At 38.8% G+C, this 16,790-nt stretch overlaps 2 protein-coding genes across 5 annotated transcripts in view; one reads left to right on the forward strand and one right to left on the reverse strand.

Annotated features, from left to right (window-relative positions):
- Positions 1-160: 160 nt before the first annotated feature.
- Positions 161-9,870, reverse strand: LOC117301389 (intraflagellar transport protein 46 homolog). 2 transcript variants are annotated; one of them, XM_033785339.1, is made up of 10 exons: positions 9,853-9,870; positions 9,355-9,402; positions 8,292-8,400; positions 7,251-7,357; positions 6,540-6,560; positions 4,780-4,940; positions 3,996-4,164; positions 3,132-3,379; positions 2,097-2,310; positions 161-1,397 (listed from the first exon to the last, which is right to left on the reverse strand). In XM_033785339.1, the coding sequence occupies exons 2-10, from the start codon at positions 9,385-9,387 to the stop codon at positions 1,284-1,286; spliced, it is 1,176 nt and encodes a 391-aa protein (XP_033641230.1). In that variant the 5' UTR covers positions 9,388-9,402; positions 9,853-9,870; the 3' UTR covers positions 161-1,283. The 2 variants fall into 2 exon arrangements, with proteins under 2 accessions (XP_033641230.1, XP_033641231.1); XM_033785340.1 differs by lacking the exon at positions 6,540-6,560.
- Positions 9,698-16,790, forward strand: part of LOC117301388 (protein Aster-B-like) — a 44,103-nt gene continuing 37,010 nt past the window's right edge. For all 3 annotated transcript variants that reach the window (XM_033785335.1, XM_033785336.1, XM_033785337.1), the window contains exon 1: positions 9,698-10,321. In XM_033785335.1, coding sequence (XP_033641226.1) covers positions 9,825-10,321 — 497 coding nt within the window. In that variant the 5' untranslated portion in view covers positions 9,698-9,824. The remainder of the gene's footprint in view (positions 10,322-16,790) is intronic.

A 16,790-nucleotide genomic window follows, 5' to 3' on the forward strand; every position in this document is an offset into this window, starting at 1 on the left:
TTTACACTACAACAGCTCTCAAATGCTCGTTACCAAGTAAGTGTTTAAGTTGATATTTGTTTTGAGTAATTACGAAACGTGTACCTTCCCTTTAACAGTGGTGTTAAAAACCCGCAATCTACGACTTCAGTTACATATAAAGAAACGACACTGCATACTCTAGGTTACATATTCACACAGAAAATAATTTATTTCTTTTAAGTGTACCAAAAGTTGGGATACAGTCACATAAACAGGACACAAACAACTAGTTTAAGTAAAACAGTAGATGACTTGTGCAGCAAGCTTCATTTATCGATCAATGTGCTTGACAGAGCTGTCCTGTGGCGGATCGGATAAGAACACCAGACTCAAGCCCTGGTGTTTCTGATCAGCAGGGTGTGGGTTCGAAACCCAGTCCAAGATAAACGAATATTGGGATGTAAAGCCGTGTAGGTCTCATGTATTGTGAAATGCATGTAAAAGACCAACAACCTTTTTTAGTGATTTGATTCAACAGGTTAGAATTTAGGGAACTTTAGCCAACTGAAACCAAGTTCTGGAGAAAAACAAGGCTACTCACAACCACCTCATTCCTAAGTACCTCCGCCAAATTTAATGTACATGTAGCTCCTTAAGCACAAGAGTTGAATACCAGTCAAATTCCTATGTCATAACTAAGTGACTGGTTCCTGCAAAATTTGACTCGGCAGAAATTTTACTCTGCTGGGAAAATGACAAACTGTATTTTTCACAGATAGTTCTGAGACTGTACCAAAGATGTACATTAATTGAACAAATATACACTGCTAGAAGAAAAGTTTGATGGAATTGGGCCAAGTTTCCTGCAAAATTTTGCTTAGCAGAAGTTTGGTAGGCGATATCAGTCCTGCTAAGCAAAAGCCAACCAGATTTATCTAGATCTTGGTCCACTAACAAAGATAGTTCTGAGACCAAAGTTATGTGCAATTGGCTCCCATTATAAAGAACACCCTTAAGAAGAGGTTTTGCTCATAAAGAGTACATTCTAAAGTCCAGAATCTTATTTCTGCTTTGTGTTTCTTTGTTTTGTTGTCCTCATATAACAACATTCTTGTTTTATAAATAGTTCTGTTCTGTTAAAAAGAGGTTCTGCTCACAAAGAGTGTATTCTGAAGTCCCAAAACTCATTTCTGCTTTATGTTCCTACGATTGCTGTCCTCTTATAACAACGTTCCCGTTATAAGGAGGTAAATTGGCCAGTCTCAGCGATCTTGTCATAATGAGAGTCAACTGTACAAACTTTGGAAAAAAAATTGACTGATTTAGAAGACGAGTCGGTCAGTGTCTTCCCCTCCACCTCCGTAGTCATCCTCATCCCCGTTATGCTCCTTCAACTTGTTGTCCAGTTTGTTGTCTTCCGCTAAACTCTTGAAATGCTGTAAGCAAAGACAAAGCAGGAAAATGAGAGAGTTAGCAATAAGCCAAGCGAGTTGGATTTGAATAATGTCTGGTACAAAAACTTGCTTGATCTTAAGTTACCATCACCCGAAAAACAAAACTACAGGTTTTGTCTCAACACAGACTTATCTCTTTCTTTCGGCTCGGGGCCTTTATCGCACGACCACGGCCCTGCCGATGTTAAAAAACCTTGCAGGGTTGTGGCTGTGCAATAAGGGGGCCACGACCCTGCCGGTTTTAAACGGTCGTTAAGAACTCTTCACCACTCATTTATTCCCTTATTATCAACAATCCAGATTAAAATTATTTTATAACTTGTTTGTATCTTTCAAGAAACTTTAAAGCTCATTAAGGTTTTGGGAAAAGCCGGGAGTTGTGAAAATTCCTGAGAAATCTAGTTCTATTGTGTTAACCTTCAAAACAAAAATGAGTCCCCCTGCCTACCTTAAAGGAATGTTATTGGTCCAATGACCAAGACACAAATGTAAAGTGCATTGAAACGCTATTGTGAAATGCGCTACATAAGAACTAGTCATGAGTATTATTATTATTATTACTATCTGTGAGTTCTTCAACTCTGAATAAAGAGTAAAGAGAAAATCCCAAAGTCGGTAAAAATCCTGATAAATCCAATCTTTTTTATTTGCATTAAAAACTAAAATGAAACCCATCCTCACCTGTGAGTTCTTGAATTCCGAGTAGAGAGTAAAAAGAACGTGCAGTGCTTGGATTCGGCTCTGGTAGATCGGGATGTCTAGGGTAGCGCAGACCATGTCTACGTACTGGTCAAGATCACAGTTCATGTCAGCCGTAGGGAGACCAACACGCTTCAGTAACTCCTCAAACTCTGGCGGCCATTCTTGCATCAGCGATTCAATGTCCGGCATGGTTCTGAGGAGAGAGTGTAGGATGAATGTCAAATAACTGGGCAAAAAATTTATCAGCTAAATATTGACATACAAGGCATTTTTTTTTTTACACTTTTCCATCACCCCTTGCAAAGACGTCAGATAAGTCTGACATTTGATTTTGGGTGAACAAAGAACAACATTTACTTGAGAGGGATTTGAACCAAAGACGAGTGTTGGGAACTGTTTAATTGTGGCCAAGCGGATACGAGCATCGAACTCAAGCTGTGGTGTTTCTGTGTTCAGCAGAGTGTGGGTTCGAGTCCCAGTCCTGATATTTGAGCAAGACACTTTAAGTAACTATTATTGCTTCTCTCCACCCAGGGGTAAATATGGGTACATGTAAGGGCAGAGATTGTTCTTGTGATTGATTTAGCTTAGTATCACATATTGAACAGGCTACGTATATACTACCCAGGGAGCTTACATGGTTTGTCGGTTGTGTAAGGCGCTATATGAAAAAACAGATTATTATTACTTTTATGAATAACTTGCTTGTTGTAGTGGACGGTCGGCGGTGGTTTGCTAGGTCGCAAAGCTGTGTGAATGTGGTATTAAGGACACTGGTTTCACGACTAGTACTTACTTGTTGTAGTGGACAATCGGCACGGGTTTGCTAGGTCGCAGATCTGTGTGAATGTGGTATTAAGGACACCGGTGTCACGACTAGTATTTACTTGTTGTAGTGGACAATCGGCGGTGGTTTGGATCGATGAAAGTTTTGGTGACCGGCATGGTCTTTGGTAGGTCATAGAGCTGTGTGAATGGGGTATTAAGGACACAGGTGTCACGACTCGGACTTACTTGTTGTAGTGGACAGTTGGCGGTGGTTTGGACCGATGAAGCTGACTGATGCTCTCCACCCAGTTACTGACCAGCTTAAGGTTCTTACTGGCTTCCTCAATACTCCGTACCTGCATTGCCTTCGTGGTAGTCTGCTTAGAGATGGCACGTAGGGTCAGGTCGAGGACTGTTGGGTCGGACTGCTTGGCGCACGGCTCGTCTAAGACGGTGAGGCCAAGGGTGTCCGATTGGTTGTCTGGACGTGGTATCTGGTGTCGGACAATGATAAAAAAGTCATAAAAATATAATCTCAACTGCGTGTTTTAATATTATTATTATCCTTCACAAGGAAGGTGTCTGATTTGGTGATTGGACAATGACGAATGAATGTCTGGAGACAGACAGCGAGAACAAATTATAACAATAATACTCAAGTGCTTTTGTTTATAGCATTCTCCTTTTAAATCGCCATCAGAACTTGAATTTGCTGCCGTAGACTGCTTGGCCATGACACAACATTAGGCTAAGTGGATATCTTTAGTAGAGTGACAACCATGACAACGCGGAATTTCCCCTGTGTGCTTTCTATAATCTCATTTCTTCAATTTTTCTTGTTAAAAACATTTAGTGTGGGGTTAGGGTTAGGGTTTCTGATTTGGATGTTTTGGAAAGACAGTTTTCCCAAATTTAATGTAAATTCTGTCCCTAGACAATATGCTCAATAGGCCGGTATTTATGACCGATTTCATTGACACTAATTGACTGCACAATGTAAAAACAAAAATCACCACAAGTACAGTTCCGACCTAAACACACCCCCACAACGTCTATCTTGCAAGGGCAGACAAAACAAACAGCCCGCCCCACAGACAGATTTTGTCGTACCTTGATGAATGCGTCAATGTCTCCGACAGCAGGAATATAATCAGGAATGAACGGTTTCAGCTTATGTTCCAGATCAATGGTCTGCGGTGTGTAGCGTGTGATGTATTGAAACAACTCCTTGATCTCCGAACTCACTGGAAGATTCTCATACTCTGCAGGATCATACGCTCTGAAAAAAAAAAAAAAGTCAGGTTTTTCATTCAGGGATGCGTTAGGCTCATGAACTTTGAGGGCAAAGCGTGAAAGCTTGCGAGCACAAAGCGTGAGAGCTTTTGAGCACAAAATACGAAGCCTGCTTACATGCTTTCATCTTTGGGTTGGGTAAGCATAGTTTGGTTGTAAACCTGTCACATGCCTGTACATTTGTAAATGGGGTACTTGCTATGTAAACCAGAAACACCAGGGTTAACCCTTACCCTTCCATGATATGCATTCTGGGTTCTTTTGGGGTGCACTACCGATCCGTTTAATGGCTTATGAAGAACAAAGCAACAATTGCAATGCATCTTTCTAAAGGGTACAAGTGCCCTCCCTGAGACTTGAAACCAAGCTCTGCTGATCAGAAACAACCAATTCGAATCCCATCTCAGACCGCAGTCTTGCATGTGAAATGATTTAATTTTTATTCCTTACATGATTGCACAGCTTTTTCCCCTTGAACCGTTGCTTTATGAACCCTTCCTCTCACATCTAAAGCTGAATATTTCTTCTCGTTTCCTATTCTTACTTTTATTGGCGCTAATTTTGCTGTTGGATGTCTTCAGAATCAAATAATAAAACTTACCCCTCTAGCGCCATATTTTGCCCCTCTTCCTCCTCATCATCTTCTCCTGACGAGTCACTTCCATCATCGTCTTCATCCTCATCGTCATCATCATCATCATCATCAGATAAGACGTCCTGACGAGGGTTTGCTGCCCTCTGTTGGTACGCTTGGGAAATGGGCTAAATAGGGAGCAAAACGAGAGAAGGAATGATATTCAAATTCAAATATGAAACCCAAATCCAAAGTGTCACCTCACAGCAATCCAAAACCCTCAAAATTGAAGTTGTGACCAAAGTCTGGCAGAGCTCTGCACATTGATCAAGCAGAGTTGTTTGGCCATTGCTGTGCTACATTTGATATCTTTACAATTTTGAATCCTGAGAAATAGGAGTTTAAACTGGAGTGAATTTGTAGGAGAAGAGGAATAACTGGGTCAGAGTTGCCAAGGAAAGGGCTACATGGAGGAAACTGACAGAGGGTTACAACCTGCAGTGGATGGACGATGCCTACATAAGATGAGATATTCAGCGAACCATAATATTGAAAAAAGTGAATCTCAATGAAGGAAAGTCAGGGTGAACATGGTATGGAGAGTGCCAAATTCAAAGTGTAAAGTTATTTGTTAGTGAACAAATGTCGTCTAGTGACAAACTGTCACTCCCTTGCACAGTGCTCCCCCACAGCAGTTTCCCATGTCACACAAAACCCCAGGTGTTACATGTAGATCCTAAAGACCCAGTCTCACAGGCCCCGATATATTGAGAACGAAAACGAGAACGATAAAAATGCACGCCCTCGATTGGTTGAATGAGCGTGTGCGTATTCTGCTGGAGCAACTCAACCAATAAAATGCAACTTCTCTTTGCGTCGTTATCGTTAGCGTTTTGATTGTTGCTGCAGTGTGACTCGGCCTGAAAGGTACTGGTGGTTAATGCAAATTGGGTATACCTGGGCGGGGTTTATCATTTGAGATATCTGAAACGACTCCTCCTCCTCCAACTTCCCAGCATGCAATGGGAAAAATGAGAGGGGGGGGGGGATAAGGTCAAAGTTCGTTATGGAGAGTGTTTTGTAGATGCTGAAGAAAGTGCTACCAAGAAAAGTCTAGAAGAGATTTTACTGGCTTTTAACAATCTATACATGTAAGATCAAAACTAAAATATTTAAGCAGACAAGAAATCACTAAAAATGAATGAAAATTAGAATGAATTAAAATTTAATATAAATGGATGCCCCCCTCTACATAAGAAATCCTTTGCAGCAATACAAAGTAAAAACAGTTCAAAAATAAGTTTCACAGCCTTTTCAAACAAAAACAAATGTTCACAGTAGAAATTCACAATCTTCTCATAAAGTGCCCTTTACCAAAAAGAAAATGCCTTGATGCCCTTGCCCTTTCAAAAATGAAGCACACAGGCCTGAACCCTTACTCGAGTTAGGACAAGCAACTCGTCCTAACTTAGGTTCCTACGTACAATCTATTTGGATACGGAACTGACCCCATTTTAAGTCCTAGACCTAAGATTAATCCTAAGTTAGGAAGAGTTTGGTGAAATCGACAGCTGTGGCCTTTGAGTATTGCCACATGACGGCCTGTTTGGCGGCGGTTGTCTGTGGGCCTACCTTGCATATTGTTTGCTTTCTGTTAAAATTGAGACAGATCACAAGAAATTTAGGACGAAAATCAGACAATAAAACTATCAGAGACCATCTACAATGTCTATTGACAAAAGATCAAAAGCTGAAAGCGTTGGAAGTAATTTTTCGGCGAAATTTACCTGTAAGGGTCCGCTCACGTCCTACAAAAGTGAAGACAAATGAAAACAAAACAAAAATGATGTGCATGGGAGTTGAGTGGGTTTGAAAACATGATAGTCATTACATGAGTTGGGGTCTTCGAGATGCTAGGTGGCAGCAGAATTTACGAGGAGAAACCCCCCCCCCCCCCCCCCCACAGTATGACTACAACAGTGTGCATATTCGCTTCCACATTCTTTTTTACCCCAATCTATTACCAAAGCCTCTGAGGCGAGTGGTTGGGGTGAAGATTTAGAAAACTAGGGTGCGTGGGTTTTGGGTTAGAAAGGTAGGGGCAGGAGGTGTGTTGTTTAAAACTGAGTGACGAGGGTACGTGCTTGTTATATCATGATAATAGATAGAGAAAATTATAGAGATTAATGTGTCGATGCTCTAACAATTGAGCTATCTTGCCTTATATTGGCGGTCTCCCTACTTGGTCAATATCTTTGGTCGGGGTTGACAGCCAATAAAGGGCTGAACAGCTCAGTTGGTAGAGCACCGCCAAGCTAATCCAGAGGTCATAGGTTCAAATCCAGCTTTAATAGATTTGTCTTTGTTCAACCCCCAAAGTCACTCAAGTTTACCCAGTCAGTTTTTCTTGCGTTTTTATTTTATTTTAAAAGGGCTTGGTGCCCAAAAGGGCTTGGTGCCCAGAAGGGCTCTTTGACATTCAACGCAAAATGAGGTACCTTAGTCTCCATGGGACCTTGCTCGAAATCATCATCGCTGTTGTCCTCCATCGAACCTGGTGGGGAAATCCCTCTCTTGCCACTGGTGTGCGGACTGCTCCCACGACCTGTATAAAAGATAACATGGTATGATTACCTTCAGATCCCTTGTAAGGTGCTACATAATTGGGTCTCAGAATTCATCACTTCAATAACCTAGCTTTCTGAAAGGTTGTGTATACTCGACGGTGCCTTGAGTACCTTGTTTGGTAGCCATGCGCTATAAGACTTTGTCATTATATTTATTATTATGAGTCAAAGCTGAATTGCAAGTCTATTTCTAAGATTTCATTTGAAGCTTGTCATATTGGCTGGTAAATATTTTGATTTTTTTTTTGTGAGCTTTGTGTACGCAGGAAATGAAATGATTGATAAACTTTGTTTGTAATGCAGACAAAGTATTTGGTACTTCAAAAAAGTTGGAAAATTATATCGAGTACAGGGGCTCACCAATGTACACATAGTATAGGCTGTAAAAGACTATTCCGGCCTTATAAATTTTATTTGTTATTTTTCCAAGGGCAAACAATTTTAACAACGACTAAAATAGGGGAAGAAACTTATGCCTGGTTGTGCAATTTTTAGCAGGGTACCAGCTTTAGGCAATGTACAATCCAAGACACTTCAGCTAGTTACAAGTTCTTCCCGCACATTTCTTCTTTACGCTCACATTATGCGCTTTATGAAATTGAATCAAGATTGTCGGGGTTAGTATCATGTCAAACACAGTGACAGACAGGGTGGCAAACAGGGTGGCAGACAGGGTGGCAGACAGGGTGGCAGACAGGGTGGCAGACAGGGTGGCAAACAGGGTGGCAAACAGGGTGACAGACAGGGTGGCAAACAGGGTGGCAGACAGGGTGGCAGACAGGGTGGCAGACAGGGTGGCAGACAGGGTGGCAAACAGGGTGGCAAACAGGGTGACAGACAGGGTGGCAAACAGGGTGGCAAACAGGGTGGCAAACAGGATGACAGACAGGGTGGCAGAAAGGGTGGTATTACCTGGGAGAGTACCAGGTTGTCTGGGGCTTGGCGTATACTGAGATGCGACTTCCTCAGCGTCCGGTATCTCTAATGATTCATCATAAGGTTGGTTCGTCACAAGTGTTGTCTGAAGAAAATATAACAATCCAAGGAAAAATATAAATATTAAAAAGAACAATGGACCTCTCCCTTCTTGCAGTGGTAAGCTGGCTTTTAGTAAAAGCTAGACTTTAAAATGTCCGAAACTCTGAACTGGCAAGTTGTCTGACTGGCTACAGATAAGGAAATCTTATTCTGAATATCGTCTAGTGTAAAACTCCCAGTGCCCGCTTGCGTAAATCTCAATCAACAAATTCAATTTTGTTTTCAAGGTAATTGAGAGGATTCTAGTAAATCAGACAGTGACAGTCAACTTGTTTACTCATATATAATACATTATAGGCATGTTAAACAGCAACAGGAAAAGTTTCCGGATGGCGCCACCACTTTTTCATTCGATATTAAATAATAAAGTATCTAATTTACCTCAATGAGATATCCCTGTTTGTAAAAATTAGTGAAAAATTGGTGGCGCCATACGGAAAGTTATCCCAGCAACAACTGGACTCTAGTTTTCTAATTTTTATAAAAAGTATGAACAACGAAATAAATGTCAAACTTTTTAATTTTACTTTTTGTTTTTTTCCTGTTAAATAAACATTTTAGCCAATCAGATAACCATAAAAAACATGAAAGAAATAAGGTTTTATTTAATTTTTCATACATCAGTGTGTTTCTTTTATTTAAGTTATATAAAAGTGGGGGATACTTTCATTGTGTTATTAAAACTGTAAATAATAATGCGCACTCGAAACTGCTGCCAGTGTCAGTTTTGGACACAAATGAAAGTTGTGTACAAAATCCTAGCAACAACAATCATCCGCATTCCCGATGTTAGCCCATACAAAAAGTAATTTTTATACTAAAGTTTTACCCTAAACAACCAATATGCATGTCTAAAAGTATCTCAGAACTCATAATATTCTTAACACGTAATTATTTTTCACAAAGTCTGAATAAAAAGTGAACAAAAATTACTTACACCTCGTCTTTCTTCGTCGGAATCATCCGCCATCAGAGGAATGTTTTACTGAAAATAAAAATAATTTATTACAGTCAGCTATCCTGCTTAACGCAAACATTGACTACCTGTAAATACAACGTAATAGTTTTGAAAGAAGTACAATAACCAGATTGTCATACAAGATATCGCGATACTTCGACAAAAGTGTGGGATTCTGCGGGATTTAAAACAATTTCACTGGTACTTTGTGCGAGACAATCACAGGTAACCGATGCTGTAACGTGTGGAGTTAGTATGCGAGGATATTATTCGCACTAAAGAATGCATAATGTGTTTAGTTGTTGTATATGACAGGACAGAACTCAGAAGTGGTCGTGGTGGTCGGCCGTGTCAGATTGTGGTCATTGACTAGGTGTGTGGCATTAATACGATGATCTTTGGACTCTGACATAATTGTCCTCTCCCAAAGGACAAACACTTTCTGAAAGATGGCACAGAAACAGCACAGATCATTACTTAATGCAGGCACATTTCTCGATTTCGCCCAGAAACTTAGCAACAGCAGCAAAGATCGCCGAGCGAGCAGCGGTAGTCCGGCCGGGTCACAAACTTCCACAAGCCCTCACGAACTTCCAAGTCCAACAGCTTCTGACCCTGGCCCTTCCGCTCAACTTGCTGTCAACTCTAACGATGTAACTTCACTGGTTTCTGGAGATGCATTGGAGCATGGAGAAGAGGCAGCTTTGGTGTTGACAAGCGGTGAAATCTCCCGTCTTTCGAGCTCCCCGGCTTCAGCTGGTCAACTGCGGTCACCGGAAACTGGTCCTATTGCCGTGCAAGGTCAGCGGGAGAAACCGGACTCTTTGGCCGGGTCATTGCCGTCCCAGAGTGGGTCTGAACGGTCTTTGACCAGTGTGGGGAACAAAAGTTCTGGAAGCCCACCTGTTGTTGTCGTAGTTGGGGAAAAGGAGAACGAGGAAGATAGGTAAATATTATAATTTGTTTTAAAACTTAGTTTTGCTTTATTGTTTTATTTAAAAGTTAACAATCAAGAAATACTCTGCCCCAAAATTGGGTGAATCATAATGTCATTTTTACTTCCAATTCCAGGTACATTTGGTGTCATATTAGGCCTATATTTTTATTATTATGTCTTGAGTGTTGACTTATAAATTCATTGTACAATTTTTTTCATTGTAGGCCTATTCTATTTTTCTCTTTTGGTCATTTGTTGTATGTTTTGTTTTTTGTTCTACGCTTCAGAATAGGGTCTTGTACAATATGGCACTTATTAATGCATAAATATTGCAGAGTCTAAGACTAATAAGAGTACACTTGAGCTCTTTCTAAGTGCATTTAAGTTGACAAATATCACACATATAATACATGTACCGTGTATAAACAGTTCAATAAAGTCACAAGATCATGTGGAGGAAAAAGGGTTTTGAATGTTTGTGGCTGAAGCCCAACCCCTAGTACTGATACCTGAGTCTTGTTCATATCTGTTGCGGTCTCAACGGTCATGTTTGATCAATCAATTGCATTTTTATATCATGTAATTATTGTGTTTGACTAATATTTTTGGTTGTTGTAATCTACTTTTCTCATTTCTTATCTGTCATTGTCAAGTAAGGGAGTGTTTTTACTTTTAGAGTAGATAAAATTTACAGAATATTACCCCACACTTATCTGTTCTCATCAGATATTTTTAGGCTTGCTGTCGGAGCAAAACAGTCATGATCACTGGACCAAAGCTTTGGTAAGCAGCAGAGTGGTCCAGTTTGTTCTTCGCTCATGACACTTGTGCCCTTTGAGAGCAAGGCCTAAACCATAATTGTTTCATAAAAAGTTAGAACTAAGTGCACTCTGCTCAACCAGCCAGGCTCCTAGTAGTATACTTGACATCTACATGTTATTCTAGTAACTATAAGGCTCCCTTGGGAGCGGAAGCCTTATTTTGTTAATTGACGTCATGATGACGTCATCACGAAAAAAAGAAGAAAAAATTGCGCAGCATTTGTGCGTCAATGCAATGGTATTTGTTTCAAGTTCTTCTTTTCAGTTCGGGGGGGGGGGGGGGATATTGATTTTCGTTTTTCAGGCAAGTGGTTTTGGGCAGTTCCATAGAAATGTAAACCTCAGTGCCAAAATTTCAAAATGGCACTAATGTGACAAATGAGACATCATTTTGTAGCTAATTGTATGAATTTTAATAAAATATAATTTGTTACTGAAAATATTCAGCGGCTCAAGTGCTATTTTCGACTGAAAAAATACTTTAAAAACAGTAAAATTGGCTCAAAAATAATGTTTTGTCAATTTAATCAAAATTGTTACTGTGGTTAAATAGTGTTTCTTATGGTTTTGCACCTGTTTGAAGTTTGCTATGGTAACAACACAATGATGGAAAAAAAATCTTTCAAAATTTTATGATATTCACTATTTTAGGAAACTTACTTTTCCGATGTACGTCCAACACCAAAATAGTGAATATTTTAATCTCCCTATTTCAACCGTGGGCAGAAAATTTTCAAATTGACACTACAAAGCACAATTGATGCTCTCTATCTAAACATGGAATTATTTCTTTAAAAAAATCTTCTTTATCGTACAAAATCCTGGTGTCGGACGTGCATTTTGTTCGTACGTCCGACACCAGTACGTCCGACACCTCCAAAATAATTATGTGAAAGCCTTTTTGAATGCCTTTAAAATATCATACAAAGCTATAAATTGGTAACTACATGTAGGGTAACTCTCACCCAAATCACTCAAATCTTGCCTCAAAACAAGTGTATTTCATTCCCCTTTTTTCTACTGGCTGCTAAAAACACAATAATTTTAATCCGCAGAAAATTTTAATTTCCATTTCCAAAACCCACTGGTACTTAAAATAATTAATATAAGAAAAGCTTGGTTTTTGCAGTATATTTGTTAAATTCAGGTACATGTGGTTACCCCCAAGCAAGGATAGAGCTCTTATTCATTTAGTAAACTGTTGACAATGCTCTAAAGTTGGTTCTTTAGAGAAAATATCAAAACATTTAACACCAAAATTCTTGGTGACCTTTGACCTTGGCAACAGTTACCCATCAAGAAACTTAAATTTTTTTAAACACAAGTCCAATCTACAATATATTTGGACCAAATGCTATTTTGCAGACTCATATCTTTCATTGTTAGGCAACATTTTGAAACTTGGGTGTTTTGCCAGTTTTGGTTGCCACAGCAATGCATAAGGATACGCATGTACATCATGTACAAGTTGCATTACACATGCACATTGTTTCTATTGATCTCAAAACGTGGTATAAGTTGACAATTAAACCACTTTTTTCAACAAATAATGATTTAATCTGATATTACAACACCAAATTGGTAGATTAAATCATTATTTTATAACAAAAGTGAAAAGTTGAACTGATGGTTACCTATTTTTGAATGCAATTTCGGACAAGTACGTCCGACACTGTGAAATGTACGTCCGACACCAATATATTAAATGCCGTTCCTTAAAATTCAAATTTTAAAACCGAATGTCTTATGGTAAAGTGTAATGACAGAGGTCTGATGAATCCATAAACAAGAAAAATGGCATTAAAGTTCAAACACATCACAGAGTTTGAACTACAAATATTGGTTTTCATAAAAAGGCGTTTCTCTGAGTACGTCCGACACCATGGTGTTTTGGGCGAATGGTGTCTATATCCAAAGACATGGGTGAATTATTTTTTGATAAAATAACTTTAGTGACTGCCTTATACCTCTATCCAGAATAAAAATTCCTTTTATTTATACCACTGTAATAATACACTCTGTTAAAGTGTCCGAAATGTACGTCCGACCCCGTGGAACTGCCCTTTTAGGATATTTCTTAAAATCTCTTTTCAGTTGTTCATATTTTCACTTGCAATAGTGTGCCTTTTTCTGTGCTAACAGTTAGCAGCGATCTTTAAAACTATGAAATGAAAATTTGGCAGTAAGAGCAAAATCGGCTGTTAAAGATACTGGACACCTTTTGTCATTGTCACAGACCAGTCTTCTCACTTGGTGTATCTCAACTAGTGCACAAAATAACAAACCTGTGAAAAGTTGAACTCAATTGTTCATCAAGGTTGTCAGATAATAATCATTTATGGAAGTTGTGTGCTTTCAAATGCTTGATTTCTGGACCCCAAAATCAAATTCTGAGGTTTCAAGTCAAATTGCAATATTTTAGTAAAAAATTATTTCTCGGAAACTACATGTACATTACTTTAGAGGGAACTTGTGTAACTCACAATGTTTTATACTATCAACAGCTCTCCATTGCTTGTTACCAAGTAAGTTTTATGCTAACAATTATTTTGAGGTTTCCTGAGCCTTTAAAACAGCTCTTTGGAAATTGGCCCTAGAGCATGAGTCTAATGCACTTGATTGCACAGCTGCAATAATAATCATTTAATAATAGCAGCATTTGGCTGGCGCACTTTCTCTAGAGTGTACGTATCATTCAAAGGTCCAGCCGTCGTTTTCACAAAGAGTTAGGACTAGGTACGTAACATGTAGTCCTAATTTAGGACTACATACGATACAGTATGTAGTTATTCGTCCGATCCAAGGCAAAGTGTTCCTTTAAAAGTTTATAATAAAGGGAAACTACGTTATGGAACAGTGAATCTGAGGCTGAACCAAGTGAAGTGCCTAGTCTGTCATGCATGATTGCCATGCGGGCTAGCCACTGAAAACTGGGTACTTATTTTGGATAGCCTGTACAATGCCTACATGTGCTTTCACTCACAATAGTCTGAAACCGAGACCGCTAGCCTGGCCAATGCCTCTACGGGTAGACAATAGTGTTGAATCAAGGCCACACACCGTATAAAAAGGAAAGTCTCCCAGATATGAGCTTATTTAAAAGTTGTTGGGCCTGTGTTCACATCGATCATTTAACAGCCCAGTATGCACAGTGTAAATGCCGTTTAGTTACTGACTGGCATAGTGGGGTTTGGGGCATTCAACGTGTTCCTACGCTTTGAACAGTCATCTTCCTTGGTCAACTCTTCTGCAGGTACTGGTATTGTTGTATAATTTTCCTTCTTTCTAAGTTCTTGGGCCAACTTCATAGAGCTGCTTTAAAGCAAAAAAAGTGGCTATAACTGGCAAAAATTTCATGCCATATATGTGTACATTGCTTGTGACTTGTATTTAGCTGTTGTTTACTTAGCTTAACAATTGAGTGGAGTCTTGGCCTGCAATCTGATTTTACTAAGCAATGATTTTTTGCTTTTAAATTTTAAAGCAAAATTTTGTGCTTAAGCAGCTCTTTGAAATTGGGCCCTGATCTACATGCTTGTTTGATAGTGGTTCATGGAACATGCCCTCAACTTTGTCAATGATCAGCCATAAAGTTGATACAGTTGATCAGCTGGTGTTTTATTTTTACCTTGCCTTACATTGTGTGCCCGAGACAACAGTTCCAATTGCCTCCATGCCCCTGTTCATTGCCTTGGTGCCCATTAAACTTAAAGTTCTGATTTCCCTATGGAAGCTAGGCGATTGCCTCTCCCTGGTCCATGTCAAGTGATAAGCAATTTTAGCGTTTTTGTTGTTGATTTTTTTTTTTTTTTCGTCTATTGTAAAGCTGTTGTTTTGTTTTTTTGTTTTTTTCGTCTATTGTAAAGCTGTTGTTTTGTTGCGTTTTGTAGGCTGTTCCTTGACAAGGAACCCCCGCTTTTTGGAAGTGCCTACATATTCATACAAAATTGACTGTACTTTTTTATGATAATACTAATGGTACGTGTATTTGGAAATAAACGTTGCTTCAAATTTTTTGGAATTGAAAAGATATGGTGGACTTTGCAAGCTACATTACATTGTGACACATTTAGGTTTGAGTACATTTGTCTGTACACACCCAAACTGAAGTGAACTCCTAAATAAAAATAGTGTCCATATCTCAAAAAGGCTGATTGCATTGTAATGCCCTTTGAAATTTAACAAAGTCCAGTCCACATTTGTAATAAATGTAGTCACCGGTTACGACTTTACATAGAGTAGGTGCCCTTTACACTACTTTACGCACAGTGAGTGTGCAACAACAAAAAATTATAGTTTTGTTTGCTCTATTTTTGTTTTTAAAAAAATTAACAAAATGCTTAGTTCAATGACAATAAGACAATAGAGGCGGGGATGACGCTGTGTGTAATGGACCAATCTATATGATTAGAAGAAAAACAATGGCTTGAACTTGTTTTTGTTTTTTTGATTCCAGTTTTTAGAAAATTTGTTTTCAAAGTGATTTTACCTCGTTAAAGGCACTAGACATTATTGGTACATGTGTTGTTTCTCAAAATAATTGGTAGCAATTAGGAATGCAGTTTTTCAAGAGATTTCTCACTAAAATATTTGAGTTATAAGAGATCTCAGCTGAGGTCTCGAGTTCAAGTCATCTGAAGCATTTTACTTGTGGGACAAGGGTGTTTTTTCTTCCATTATTCTCTTTCGCAACATTGATGACAAATTTTCATAGCTTTGTTATTTTATGCATCGGGGAATCGGGGAATCGTCAAAGACCAGTATTCTCACTTGGTGTACATGTATCTCATCATTGTGAGAGTACTGGTCTTTGACAATTACCATAGCCGGACGAAACTGAAATAGTTCTAGGAGTAGGCCAAGGCCAACCATAAAGGTGACAAAATATATGGGAACTTTTCGGCAGAAATGTCCTCCCTTTAATTTCAGCAGGCCTTTATTTACAGTAAAGAAAAATACTTTCCTTTAATAAGAGATTTGACTAAATTCACTTTCTCTAAATTTGAAAAAATAATGTTGATCATGAACAAATCTGCTTTCATTTTCAATAGGCCCTGCATTGAGGAAGTTTAGAGAGCATGATCTACATTAGGCCTGGGCGAATTACCAAGGGGTTTGTGTACTTTCTGTCTGACACAGTACACAAATTTCTTATTAAACTTATAAGTTTAAAGACTATTTTAGATACTGATGGTAGAAAGTTTCCCTTAAAATGTTACTTGTTGAGGAGCTGTGGATTTAGACAAATTAGTAACATTTTCAAAAAAATAATGTTTGTCTCTGTGTGACAAAAATTATTTTAGCCTGAAATCAGTATTTTGTGATTTACACTTTTTTTTTCACAAACAAAATTGATGTCTATTACTAGGTAAATTATGGCACATGTATCTTCATTCACAGTGAGTGAGTTAGGATTCATGTCACGGCCAAACAAATTATCTACAAAAAGGGATCAAAGCCCTTTAAAGGAACACGTTGCCTTGGATCGGACGAGTTGGTCTATAAAAAGCGTTTGTAACCGTTTTTTTATAAAATGCATGGTTGGAACGATGTTTTAAAAGTAGAATACAATGATCCACACAAGTTTGCCTCGAAATTGCGTGGTTTTTCTTTTACTGTGCGAACTAACACGGTCAGCCATTTATGGGAGTCAAAAA

The sequence above is a fragment of the Asterias rubens genome, chromosome 17 (assembly GCF_902459465.1).
Source record: "Asterias rubens chromosome 17, eAstRub1.3, whole genome shotgun sequence".
NCBI lineage: Eukaryota > Metazoa > Echinodermata > Asteroidea > Forcipulatida > Asteriidae > Asterias > Asterias rubens.